We start from the raw sequence: 11,811 nt of genomic DNA, 5'->3' as shown, positions 1-11,811 counted from the left end.
AAACTCTCCCCAGACACCCAGCTCCTCACAGGTTTAGGGGAAGAGAGGGGGTACACACTGGAAAGAGGCAGAATCTAAGATAAAGCAGAGCATAGTACCAGAAGATGAAAGGCAGTATAGCTAGTGGAAAATGCATGCGACTGAGAGTCAGAGGACCTGGGTTCTAATCCTGCTTTGCCAATTGTTTGCTGTGACCTTGGGCAAATCTCTTAACTTCTCTGTGTCTCAGTTCTGTTCTCCCCTCTACTTAGTCTGTGAGCCCCATGTGGGACAAGGACCGTGTCCAACCTAATTAACTTGGATCTACCCCATCATTTAGAACAGTGCTTGACCCATAGTAAGCATCTAACAAATGTCCCTCTCCCCCCAGAAATCTAACCCACGTTAGATTTCTCTTCTGCTCCATCTCCTCCCTTTTCACCTCATCCTGCCGAGGTGGGGAGGGGACCAGGACCAGGCTGGTCAGAAGGTCGGGACAGTAACTGCAAAACCACCCAGCAGTGGCAGAGGTTGGGACCAAGACTGAAGCTATTGACTCTCTCCTTTCCCACTTCTCATCTCTGCCTTCTAGGGGGACCCTCCCCCCCCGCCAATTCCATGGTGTCCCCAAAGACCTCTAAACTGGGGGAGCGAAGTTGGGAAGTGGCGGGGCCTGAGATCTTGGTTTCTGGGGGGCCAATAAGCCGTGAAGGGCCTTGGGAGGAAGGCTCTGGGGACGGAGCCTGCTGCGGCTTTGCCAGAGGCGACTGGCAGCCTGCCCGGGAGGGGAGCCGCTCTGCTTCTCCGCAGCTCACGTAATGGTAGGGACGGAGCCCCAGCTGGTCAGACCCCAACCGCAGGGGAGGGGCTGCAGCCGGATGGCAGAGACAGCAATTACATAACAGCCCTTGGCCCCGCAGCTGGCTTCAATCAACTTGGCCTTGCTCCTTCCCTCCCTCCCTCCCTCTCTTCCTCCCTCCCACCCCTTCCCAAGGAGTAGCTGAGGATACAGGCGAGCTCCGGCCCCGCCAGCCCACACCCTCCCCGGACCCTCTCCTCGGGTGCTTAGAGGTAAGGGAGGACTCTCTGTCACTCACGTTGCCACCTTCCTCAGGGGACTGGGAGAAGGGAAGGTGGAGGAGGAAAGAGGAGGAGGAGGAGGAAGGAGAAGGCGGGGTGGGGGAGAAGGAGGAGGGGAAGGAGGAGGAGGAGGCTTGTTCAGGAAATGGGATCAGGGGACAAAGGGACAACCAAGGCCAGAGCTGGGGTGACAGCAGACTCCCAGAGAGGGAGACAGCCGGTAACAAAGCAGAGAGCCCGGTGGGTCGAGGGGTCAGTAGGGGGAGGGGATTGTGTTCCCATCTGAACTCTTCTGGGTCCCTCAGGAGGCTGAAGCGGACGAGGTCACCCCTGGGTCACAGGCTCCTGCAGCTTGGGGCAGCAGGGGCGGGGACCCCGGCCTCAGCGGGCCCTCTGGTCCTACGTCAGCTCAGCCGTCTCACGGGCCCGGCCCGGATGCCCGGAGTCCCTGACCTGGGAAGTCAGACTAGGACCGGCCTGCGGTCACTGTCCCCTAAACACCCCCCACAACCCTCAGGAGGCAGGCAGGGGCTCGCAATGCCAGGGTGCTGCAGACCGGCTCTGGGTTCCTACCGTGGGTCCGCTTGGCTTCAGCATCCCCCGTCCACCCACCTCCAGCCCCCTGGTCAGTAGGGGCCAAACGGGCAAGGCGCCTGGCTGAAACAGGCCCTTCTTCTTTGTCAGACCCCTTCAGTGGGGCCAACCAAACTGCTAGGAAAAGAAATGACCCCTTCCAATCACCGCCCTGCTGCCGTTCCTCCTCTCCACATCCTCCCCTCTCCTCTTACCCCCCTCCTCGCCGCATATTTTCCCAGACTTTCCACCAGCGTCTCCAGTCCGGCCTCAGCTTCCCAACCGGAACTCCTGGGGCCCGGCTGCTCCTGGCTGGGAGCCCGGGCTCTGCCATGGCACCTTCTCTCAAGTTTCCCTCTGGTCAGCATCCCCCCCACCCCACAACGTTTAGCACTCTTGACTTGGTCCTTTCTGGAATTACATGTGTGCGTAAGGGGCGACGGGGAGGGGACAGAAACCAGCAACAGGATTCTTGAGTTCTGTTTCCATTCGTGGCTTAGTGGTAAGGGCTTGGGAGTCAGAGGACGTGCATTCTAATCCCTACTCTGCCCCTTGTCTGCTGTGGGACAACCTGATCGCCTCATATCTACCCCACCGTTCAGAACGGTGCTTGGCACGTAGTAAGCACTTAAGAAATACCATAATTGTTATTATTCCCTTCTCGCCTCAGTCTTCTCTCCTTGTCTCCCCCTCCCCAGCCTCGCTTCCTGGAGATAGTGCCTAGCCTAGCCCCTGAGTTGCTCAGCCCCTAATCTGACACGTACTGACCATCGGAGAATGAGAAGGTCATGGGCTTTACTCCTGACTCTGCCACTTGCCTATCGTGTGACTTTGGGCAGGTCACTTCACTTCTCTGTGCTTCAGGCCCCTCCTCTGTAAAATGGGAATTAAGACTGCGAACCCCGAGTGGGACAGGGACTGTTTCCAATCCATTTATCTTGTATCCATCGCAGCTCTTAGAACAGTGCCGGGCACATAGTAAGCGCTTCACAGATACCGTAATTATTATTAGGCTGCCCGGCTAGCAGATGCCTGTTTCATCCCTCCCCTGCTTCCTCCAGTCCCTTCTACTGCAGGGAAACCCCGATGCCACGTGGAGCCGCTTTGGGGCCCGTGCCAGACCCGGGACTGTGAGCTACTGAGGAAGTTTTTGTATTATTCCTACTGTGACTGCTGTAATTTGTGCGGCCTAGCGCTGCTCCCTGCCCATGCCAGCAGGAGGTGCTGCAGGCCTGGGGTATCCTGATTTTATTCACTACTATTTATTGAGCGCTTACTATGTCCAGAGCACTGTACTCAGCGCTTGGAATGTACAGTTCGGCAAAAGACAAAGACAATCCCTGCCCAGTGACGGGCTCCCAGTCTAATCGAGTGGGATTTCTTCCCTCTGAAACCCCGTAACTTAATGGGAATAAAGGAACTGGGAGTCAGGAAGACCTGGGTTCTAATCCCACCTGTGCCACTTCGTTCTTTCAGTCGTATTTATTGAGCTCTTACTGTGTGCAGAGCACTCTACCATGCTCTTGGAAATAATAATAATGATGGTATTTCTGAAGCGCTTACGACGTGCCACGCACTGTTCTAAACGCTGCGGGGGGGAGAGACAAGGTAATCCGGTTGTTCCACGTGGGGCTCACAGTCTTCGTCCCCATTTTACAGATGAAGGAAGTGAGGTACAGAGAAGTTAAATGACTTGCCCAAAGTTACACAGCTGGCAAGTGGCAGAGCCGGGATTGGAGCCCATGTCCTCTGACTCCCAAGCCCGGGCTCTTTCCACTGAGCCATGCTGCTTCTCAATACAGTACATTACAGCAATAAAGAGAGACAACTGGTTTACAGTCTGAGGGTGGGAGACAGACATCAAAACAAGTAAACCGGCACCTGCTGTGTGTCCTTGGGCGAGTCACTTAACTGTGCCTCAGTTCCCTCAGCTATAAAATGGGGATTCAGTGCCTGTCCCCCCTCCTACTTACAATACGAGCCCCACACGGGGCCTGATGATCTTGTATCTTCCACGGTGTTTAGAACAGGGCTTGGCACATAGTAAGCTCTAAACATATTTATTACTATTATTATTATTAATATTCACAGAGAGAGCCTTAGGTCCTGGCAAGGGGCTTCTCAGAGAACCAGAGCTGCCTCTTTGACTCCCGGTTTTCCCCTATTTCCCCCTCTCCATCAAGAAATCGTGTTCATCATCGTACAGTCAGTAGTCAATAAATATTAGCGATTGATCATCAGGGGTCCTAAATGAGCGCTTACTGTGTGCCGAGCACTGTACTAAGCGCCTGGGAGAGGATGACTGAGTTGACGGACAAGTTCCCCGCCCTCAAGGAGCTAAGAGTCTAGAGGGAGTTTAAAAAGCTTCCCTTCCCACCGAGCCACTAACGAGTTAAGGAAGAAATCTAACACTTCTTTATCTTAACCAGGCCAGAGGGGCCGGAGCAGGGAGGGGAGAGGGAGGCTCTCTCCACCCCCCCCTCCCCCTGCTCTCGTTAAAGGCCCCCCATGCCTACCCAAGGCTAATCGGACACGGAGTGGACTGAACGTCTCTCCTCCTCAGTGGTGAGTCGCTTGGGGGGGCATTGGGCGAGGGGGTCACCCTGCCACTCACCCCGGACCGGGCAGGGGTCACCGCGACAGCCTCTGCTTTCCAGGCGGGCTTCCAAGAGCTTCTGGATTTGCTCCTGAGCAGACTTTCTTCTTCCTCCCCGCAATCCCGGCCGCTTCCCTGGCCTGCTTCCCTCTCCCTGCCTCCCCTTCCCTTTTTTTTTTTTTCCCTCGCTCCTCTGGGAGCATCATGGATTTGTGGAAAGAGCCCGGGCTGGGAGTTTCAGGTCGTGGGTTCTAATCCCGACCCCGCCACTTATCAGCTTGGTCCAAGTCACTTCACTTCTCTGGCCCTCAGTTACCTCATCCGTAAATTGGGGTTGAAGACTGTGGGCCCCACGTGGGACATCCTGATGACCTCGTATCTCCCCCAGTGCTTAGATCAGTGCTCGGCACAGGGTAAGCACTTAACAGATACCATCGTTATTATTACGGAGGGGCTGCCAAGACCCCCAGCTCTAAGACAGATCCCGGGAAAGGTGTAATTTTAAAGCTGGACTAAATATGTTCCCAGCGCCTTCCAGCCTCGCACCCTGATCCTGCGAAACTGCAGCGCTGCGACCCCATCCTGAAAGCTTCACCAGCCAAGGCGGAAGGCGATATTTCCCCCAAAGCGGGGCTCAGAGGCTAATCTTTTGTGGGGTTGGAGGAAGCTGGTCTTTCCCCACCAAATTTAGGAGAGTGCACATTTTTTTATGGTATTTGCTAATCGCTTACTCTGTGCCAGGAACTGTACTGAGCGCTGGGGTGGACACAGATTACTCAGGTTGGATATATCCTTGTCCCATTTGGGGCTCTCTTTAATCCCCATTTTACAGATGAGGAAACTGAGGCACAGAGGGGTTACATGACTTGCCCGAGGTGACACAGCAGACAAGCGGTGGAGTCAGAACTAGAACCCAGATTCTTCCAACTCCCAGGCCTGTGCTCTCTCCACTCGGCCACACTGCTTCTCATTTGATGCACAGTCTGCCAAATTCTTCAATGGGTCAAGAGGTGGGTGAGGGTATTTCTTAGAATGGGGCCCTCTCTCCACTGATCCCCCTCTCTCCCCTTCTTCCACAATGCACAGTCCCTAGTCAGATAATAATAATTAGAGAAGCAGCCTAGTCTAGTGGAGAGAGCCCTTGCCTGGGAGTCAGAAAGCCCTGGGTTCTAATCCCAGTTCCACCACTTGTCTGCTGAGTGACCTTGGGCAAGTCACTTCACTTCTCTGTGCCTCAGATACCTCATCTGTAAAATGGGGATTAAGACTGTGAGCCCACATAGGACAGGGACAGTGTCCACCCTGATCAACTTGCATCTACTTCAGTGCTTAGTACAGTGCTTGGCACCTAATAAGAGCTTAACAAATAACATAAAAATGTTATTAAGCATTTACTGATGTGCTAAACACTAGGTAGGTGCCATACAATCTGCTGCTATCCAGCATGGGGCTCACAGGCTAAGGGGGAGCAAGGACTTGCTTTCTTTATTCACCCCCTTTTCCTGCCTTACGACTTGTATATTTTTATTTATATTAAGGTTTGTCTCCCCCTCTAGACCGTAAGCTCAATGTGGGCAGGGAATGTGTCTAATTAATATTGTATTGTACTCTCCCAAGGGCTTAGGGCAGTGTTCTGCCCGCAGTAAGCACTCAATTAATACGACTAAATGATTGAATAGTAATAATAATAATAATGGTATTCGTTAAGCACTTACTAGGTGTCAGGCACTGTACTAAGCGCTGGGGTGGATACAAACAAATTGGATTGGACACAGTCCCTGTCCCTCATAGGGCTCACAGTCTTAATCCCCATTTTACAGTTGAGGTACCTGAGGCACAGAAAAGGGCAGCGACTTGTCCATACAGCAGGCAAGTGGCAGAACAGGATTAGAACCCAAGACCTTTTGACACCCAGGTCCCTGCTCTATCCGCTACATGGAGTTGAAGTCTCCTTTCCCAAGGAGGGGCTCACCGGGGCAGTAGATCTTCGAGGACCCTGGTTCCGGTTCCTAAGCCAACCAATCAGTCAATGCTATTTAGTGAGTACTTACTCTGCACAGTATATACTTTCCTGGGCAAATATAGTGGAGTCAGAAAACACAGACCACCTCAAGGAGTTTACAACCAAGGGAAGGAGCAGACTTTAAAGTAAATTACAGTAATTTACAAAGTGAATTGCCACCCTGTCCCCACTGGTATTATTTTGGGTTTTTCTCATAGTGGGAAAGAGGCCTGGGAAGGGCAGCCCAGTCCCCGACTGTGGTCTCCAAGCACTGGCAGAGAAGACTTTTTCGCCTTCATCCCCCACGCCTGAGTGTCCGTAGCCCCGCTGACCTGGAGGGCTTGGGATGGGAGGGGGGTGGCAAAGCCCCTCCCCCCCCCCAAGCTCGTGGCCTTCCGGAGCCTGTTGTCGAGAGCGTCAGCTGGACCTGCCCCCCAGACCCCTTCTTCTACCCACCGCCTCGCTGCTGCCCGAGCTTAGAGGGTCTGGTCCTGGTTGTCCTCATCTCGCCCCCGGGGAGAGATGTGCTTAGTACAGCGGACGGCACACGATAAGCGCTTAGTAAATACCATCGACTGATCTGACGGAGACTCCAACAGGAGGCCAGAGTGAGGTGGGGAGGTCCTGAATTAAGGATACTGAGTCATGTATCATAGGGGGCTACATGACAGCTTCCACATCTGCCCATTCTTCACCACCCCAGACTACTACCCTGCTGGTCCAAGCTCTGTTCATACAATCGCGTGACTACTGCATCAGCTTCCTCACTGGCCTCCTTCTCTCCAGCCTCACCCCCTCTCCAACACCTTGCTGCCCTGATCATCATTTGAAAGTGTCCCTCAACTCTCCCCTCCTCAAAAGTTTCCGATGGCTTCCCAAGCTGCCCTCCACGTCAACCAAAGACTCTCCGTGATCAGTTTCAAGACTCTCAGCCAGCCTCTACTTCCCAGCTCCCTCTCCATTCTCTCAATCTTTGGTATTTAACGAACGCTCACTACGGGGAGAATACAATATAACAGAGTTAGTAGATACGTTCCATGCCCGCAATGAGCGAACGGTCTAGAGGGGGAGAAAGCATTAATATAAATAAATCATTTAGAATAGAATGTTTAAGGATATGTACAGAACTGATCTTCTAGCTGCATCTCTCCACACTCCTCTTATTGGTAGATGGCAGCAGCAGCAGTTTAGATCCCTCAGTCAGTCAAGGGTGGACCTGTAACTTAAACCTGGTCTATCTGCAGAGGAACACCACCGACCCAGATCAAACCTTCCCTGAGCCAGGTGGATTATTTAACTCGAATCCAGATTAACCCCTCCCCGGCCCCGGCCACCACCACCTCCACCAAGGAGGCAAGCGGACTTCCACTCCAGCACAACAGTCCCTCTTCCCTGCCTCTTCCTCCGTCTCCCCTTGCAGGTCGCCATGGTGACCACGCCCCAGCCTCCCCGCTGGACCGTTCTCCTGCTCCCTCTCTTGGTGCTCGGCCTGCCGACGGAGGAGCCCGCTGCCTCCGGGGAAGTCATGTCTCCCACTCCCCCTGGGGGCTGCCAACGCTGCTGTGACTCCCCAGGACCCCCGGACCCTCCGACGGGACCCCCGGGCCCCGCCAGCCCCTCGACCCCCGCATATATCCTGCCTGAGGTGCGCCCCTACATCAACATCACCATCCTAAAGGGTGAGTAGGATCGCGTGGGCATCTGCTGGGCCCTGGGGCCCCTTGCCCCTTCGAGGTGGAGATGTTGGTGTCAGGGAGGGCTGTGTGATAGTCCAACCTTGCCCCTAGCCCCCACCTTGAATTGGACCACCTCCCTGGGCAGGGGCCCGGGAACCCATGAACCTCTGGAGAAGGCAGTGCTTCAGGGGGTGGTGACACTCTATGCAAGGTCACTAAAAGGGTGTGAGCGGAGGAGGTGCAGGTCAGAGGTCAGTCACTACTCCTTGCCCACTTACCCTGGAGAGATGTGGACTCATTCATTCATTCAATCCTATTTATCGAGTGCTTACTATGTGCAGAGACTCCCAGGGGGGTAGGGAGTAGCCCAGTCTGCAGACAGAATCCAGCCCGGCCTCCGAAAGGACAACCAGCCTTGATCCAGGGCAAGATGTCTGCACTCCCCTCTCCTCCCCAACTCCTGTCCCACCACCCCTACATGTAGCGTGTCTACAGACTAGGAGCGCACAGCTCCAGAATTGAGAATAAATGGTGCCACAGTGCGGCCACGTCCATACGAAACTTCAGACCCGTACAGAATTAGACGTGCCCTGCTGGGGTGGAAAATCCCGGCAAGACCCAGAGTCAGACAGGTGGGTCTGATTCAGTGCACACCTGTGGGCCACCCATGCGCCCCAGATGACCGGTCAGTGAAAGAGGCCTGGCCGAAAGAATCAGTCCACTCCAGTGAAAGCTCCTTGAGGACAAGGATCATGTCCACCAATTCTGTCATTCTCTCCCAAGCGTTTAGGACAGTGCTCTGCACCCAGTAGGTGCTCAACAAATTCTGATGATTGATGCCAGACCAAAAATAGACCCCATTCACACTGGCTTGGCTCAAGCTGGACTGGACACTGTCATCTTGGCGGATAGAAGCCTCGATCCCACCTCTGGGCGAATGGCAGAGAAGCAGTAGACAGGGGAGACCTAGATTCTGATCCCCGCTCCGCCACTTGCCTGCTGCGTGACCTTCGGCAAGTCACTTCACTTCTCTGTGCCTCAGTTTCCTGGACTGTAAAATGGGGATTCGGCACCTGTTCTCCCACTAACACTGTGAGCTCCCTTTGGGACCTGGGTTGTAACTGTTTTGTATCTACCTTGGTACTTAGCGCAGTGCTTGGCACATAGTAAGGACTCAACAGATTCCACCATTGTTATTACAGCCTGCAGGGTTGGTCCGAACCCTACCTCTTCATCCGTTCCCCTGATTCCTGGATGAATTCCCTCTAGACTGAAAGCTCGTTATGGGCAGAAAATGTATCTGCTAATTCTGTTGCACCGTACTCCCCCAAATGCTTAGTAAGGTGTTCTGCACGTAGTAAGTGCTCAATAAATATCATCGATGGGTTGATTGATTGAATCATAGCACCCTAGAGCCAGAAGGGACCTCAAGAGGTCATCTGGACCCAATCCCCTGACTTCGGGCAGATACGTGGCCAGAACACAAGGTCAGTCAGTCAGTGGTATTTATTGAGTGCTTACTGTGTGCAGAGCACTGTACTAAGTGCTTGGGAGAGTATGATACAGCAATATAACCAGATGCATTCCCTGCCCACAATGAGCTTCCGGGCTAGAGAGGGTCAAAGACAGAACTGTCAGAGCTTTGCAGGAAGGGAGCCGGTCTAACTGAACCCCCTGTTCTCTGCTCTGCAGGAGACAAAGGAGACCGTGGGCTCCTAGGGACGCCAGGAAAGCTGGGCAAAGAGGGACCCCAGGGCGAGCGCGGACCTCAGGGCCTGAAGGGCAATAAGGGTCAGGCGGGCGTCCCCGGGCAGCCCTGCCAGGCCCGGTTCGCAGCCTTCTCTGTGGGCCGCAAGAAGGCCCTCCACAGCAGCGAGGGCTACCAGCCGCTGGTGTTCGACACGGTCTTCGTCAACCTGGAGGGCCGCTTCGACATGTTCTCCGGCCGCTTCTTCTGCCCCTTCGCCGGCCTGTACTTCTTCAGCCTCAACGTCCACACCTGGAACTTCAAGGAGACGTACATGCACATCATGCGGAACGAGGAGCCGGCCGTGATCCTGTACGCGCAACCCAGCGACCGCAGCATCATGCAGGGGCAGAGCTTCATGATGGAGCTGCAGGATGGGGACCAGGCATGGGTGAGGCTCTTCAAGCGGGAGCGGGAGAATGCCATCTACAGTGATGACGTGGACACCTACATCACCTTCAGTGGCCATCTCATCAAGCCCGCGGACGAGTGACCCTCCCCCTCTCGTCCGGTCCCCTCCCCTCCCCACCCCACCCTGCCTTCCCAGCCTCCTCGCTCCCTCTGCCCGTGGCTCCCTTAGTCTGGGCCAAAGGGCACTGGAGGGGAGCGTCTGAGATCCGATGGCAAATCTGGTGGGGGATTCCTGGAAAACGGTTGAGCCATCTTGAGGGGAGACGTCCGATCCGGACGTTTTGAGGAAGGGAAGCCGGAGTGGAGGAGTTCCCGTTCCCCGCTCAGCCCCTTCGACATCTGGGCCACAGCTGTCACTCTATTAATCGAAGGTATTTATTGAGCGCTTACCGCGTGCAGAGCACTGAGCTAAATTCTTGGGAGAGTACAATATAAGAGTTGGTAGAAGCATTCCCCGTCCGCAGCAAGCTTACGGTCTAGCATCGCAACCTGATGAGTCCCCTGTCTCCGCCCAGAGAGTCTCCCCGTCTCAGAAGGACAAAGCCCGGAGGCTCCATTCCGACCGTCCCGCCTTCCCTCCGGTCAGCACTGGTCTCGGGCCTCTGGGGGAGAGGTGGAGATGGAGAGATGGGCAGCTGTGGCCGTCACAGTCGCCCTGATCTCCCAGGCCTCCCCTTTCCCCCGCTCCCCACTTCATGAGGTGCTCTATGGGCCGGCCTGTCCACCCCAGCCCTCCTCTTCCTCCTCCAGGAAAGGAGGGTGGGCCAAGGCCCATGATGTGAAACTTGATTCATTTTTATTCTGATGCTCATGAGCCCTGCCCTCCCTGTCCAAGGTGCTAAGGAGCTTTGAAGAGCCAATCAAACCCTCTCGGCCCCTCACGAGGAGAGGGGGAGGAAGGGCAAGGGTGGGATCCCCCCAAAGGAATCCCCCCTGGAATCCCAGTGGGAATCAGCAGGATTGGGGGTGGGCAGATCCTCCAGAGGCAGGGAAATCTTCAAATGGGAAACTGCCCTGTCCCCTTCTCTGGCTACCTGGAAACTCCTGGGCTTGTGACCCGGAGGAGAGGTCGGGCCTAGATGGGCTTGGGCCGGCTGGCCGGGGGAGGGAGGGAGGAGAGACGCTTCCTCCTCTTTGCCCTTCGACAGACCGGGCCGGTTCGGTCCGACCCCGTCCGCGGGCTCGGCGGTTGCCCCGCCGGTTGGCCCGCCGGTGCTGGCTTGGTCCACAGAGGGAGGGCCTCCTGCTGGGCTCCCTGGGAGGGGGAAGGGATTTCTAGGAAGGGACAGAGTTCACAATGATGTACTGTGGATTTTTCTGGTGCTTTCTTTGACCTATATGTGTATGAAACCCCCAAAACCAAACCATGAAAAAAGTTTTTGTATATTGTTTTCTAGTTTTCATTAAACCTTTTTTTTTTTTGGTCGTTTGCACTTCAAGACTGCTTTCTCTGGTCTTGGCTCTGAGGTGGGGACGGAGGGGTGGGGGAAGGGAGCCTGTCAGCCTTCGTGGGCAGTGGCTCCAGAAACAAGGATGGATATGGGGGTCAGTCCCGAGGGTGGTGAGGGGAAGCATGCTACTTTTTTAATGATAGTACTTGTTAAGCGCTTACTATGTGCCAAGCACTGTTCTAAGCGCTGGGGTAGATACAAGGTAATCAGGTAGTCCCACGTGGCGCTCACAGTCTTAATCTCCATTTTACAGATGAGAGAACTGAGGCCCAGAGAAGTTTGGTGACTTGCTCAAG

At 54.8% G+C, this 11,811-nt stretch overlaps 1 protein-coding gene across 2 annotated transcripts; it reads left to right on the top strand.

The window, feature by feature from the left end:
- The first annotated feature begins 971 nt into the window (after positions 1-971).
- On the top strand, positions 972-11,497 carry C1QTNF6 (C1q and TNF related 6). 2 transcript variants are annotated; one of them, XM_001521323.5, is made up of 3 exons: positions 972-1,050; positions 7,651-7,909; positions 9,599-11,497. In XM_001521323.5, exons 2-3 carry the CDS (start codon positions 7,657-7,659, stop codon positions 10,144-10,146), a joined length of 801 nt encoding a protein of 266 aa, XP_001521373.2. In that variant the 5' UTR covers positions 972-1,050; positions 7,651-7,656; the 3' UTR covers positions 10,147-11,497. The 2 variants fall into 2 exon arrangements, with proteins under 2 accessions (XP_001521373.2, XP_039770068.1); XM_039914134.1 differs by lacking the exon at positions 972-1,050 and adding an exon at positions 4,069-4,197.
- Positions 11,498-11,811: the final 314 nt, after the last annotated feature.

Source organism: Ornithorhynchus anatinus, chromosome 14 (genome assembly GCF_004115215.2).
Source record: "Ornithorhynchus anatinus isolate Pmale09 chromosome 14, mOrnAna1.pri.v4, whole genome shotgun sequence".
Lineage (NCBI taxonomy): Eukaryota > Metazoa > Chordata > Mammalia > Monotremata > Ornithorhynchidae > Ornithorhynchus > Ornithorhynchus anatinus.
This window is presented reverse-complemented; position numbering and strand designations above follow the sequence as displayed.

Bases quoted from the DNA above. Each gene is read 5' to 3' on its own strand.
- C1QTNF6 (XM_001521323.5), top strand. From the start codon at position 7,657: ATGGTGACCACGCCCCAGCCTCCCCGCTGGACCGTTCTCCTGCTCCCT. The intron at 7,910-9,598 runs GTGAGTAGGATC...TCTGCTCTGCAG, and splicing joins CAACATCACCATCCTAAAGG to GAGACAAAGGAGACCGTGGG.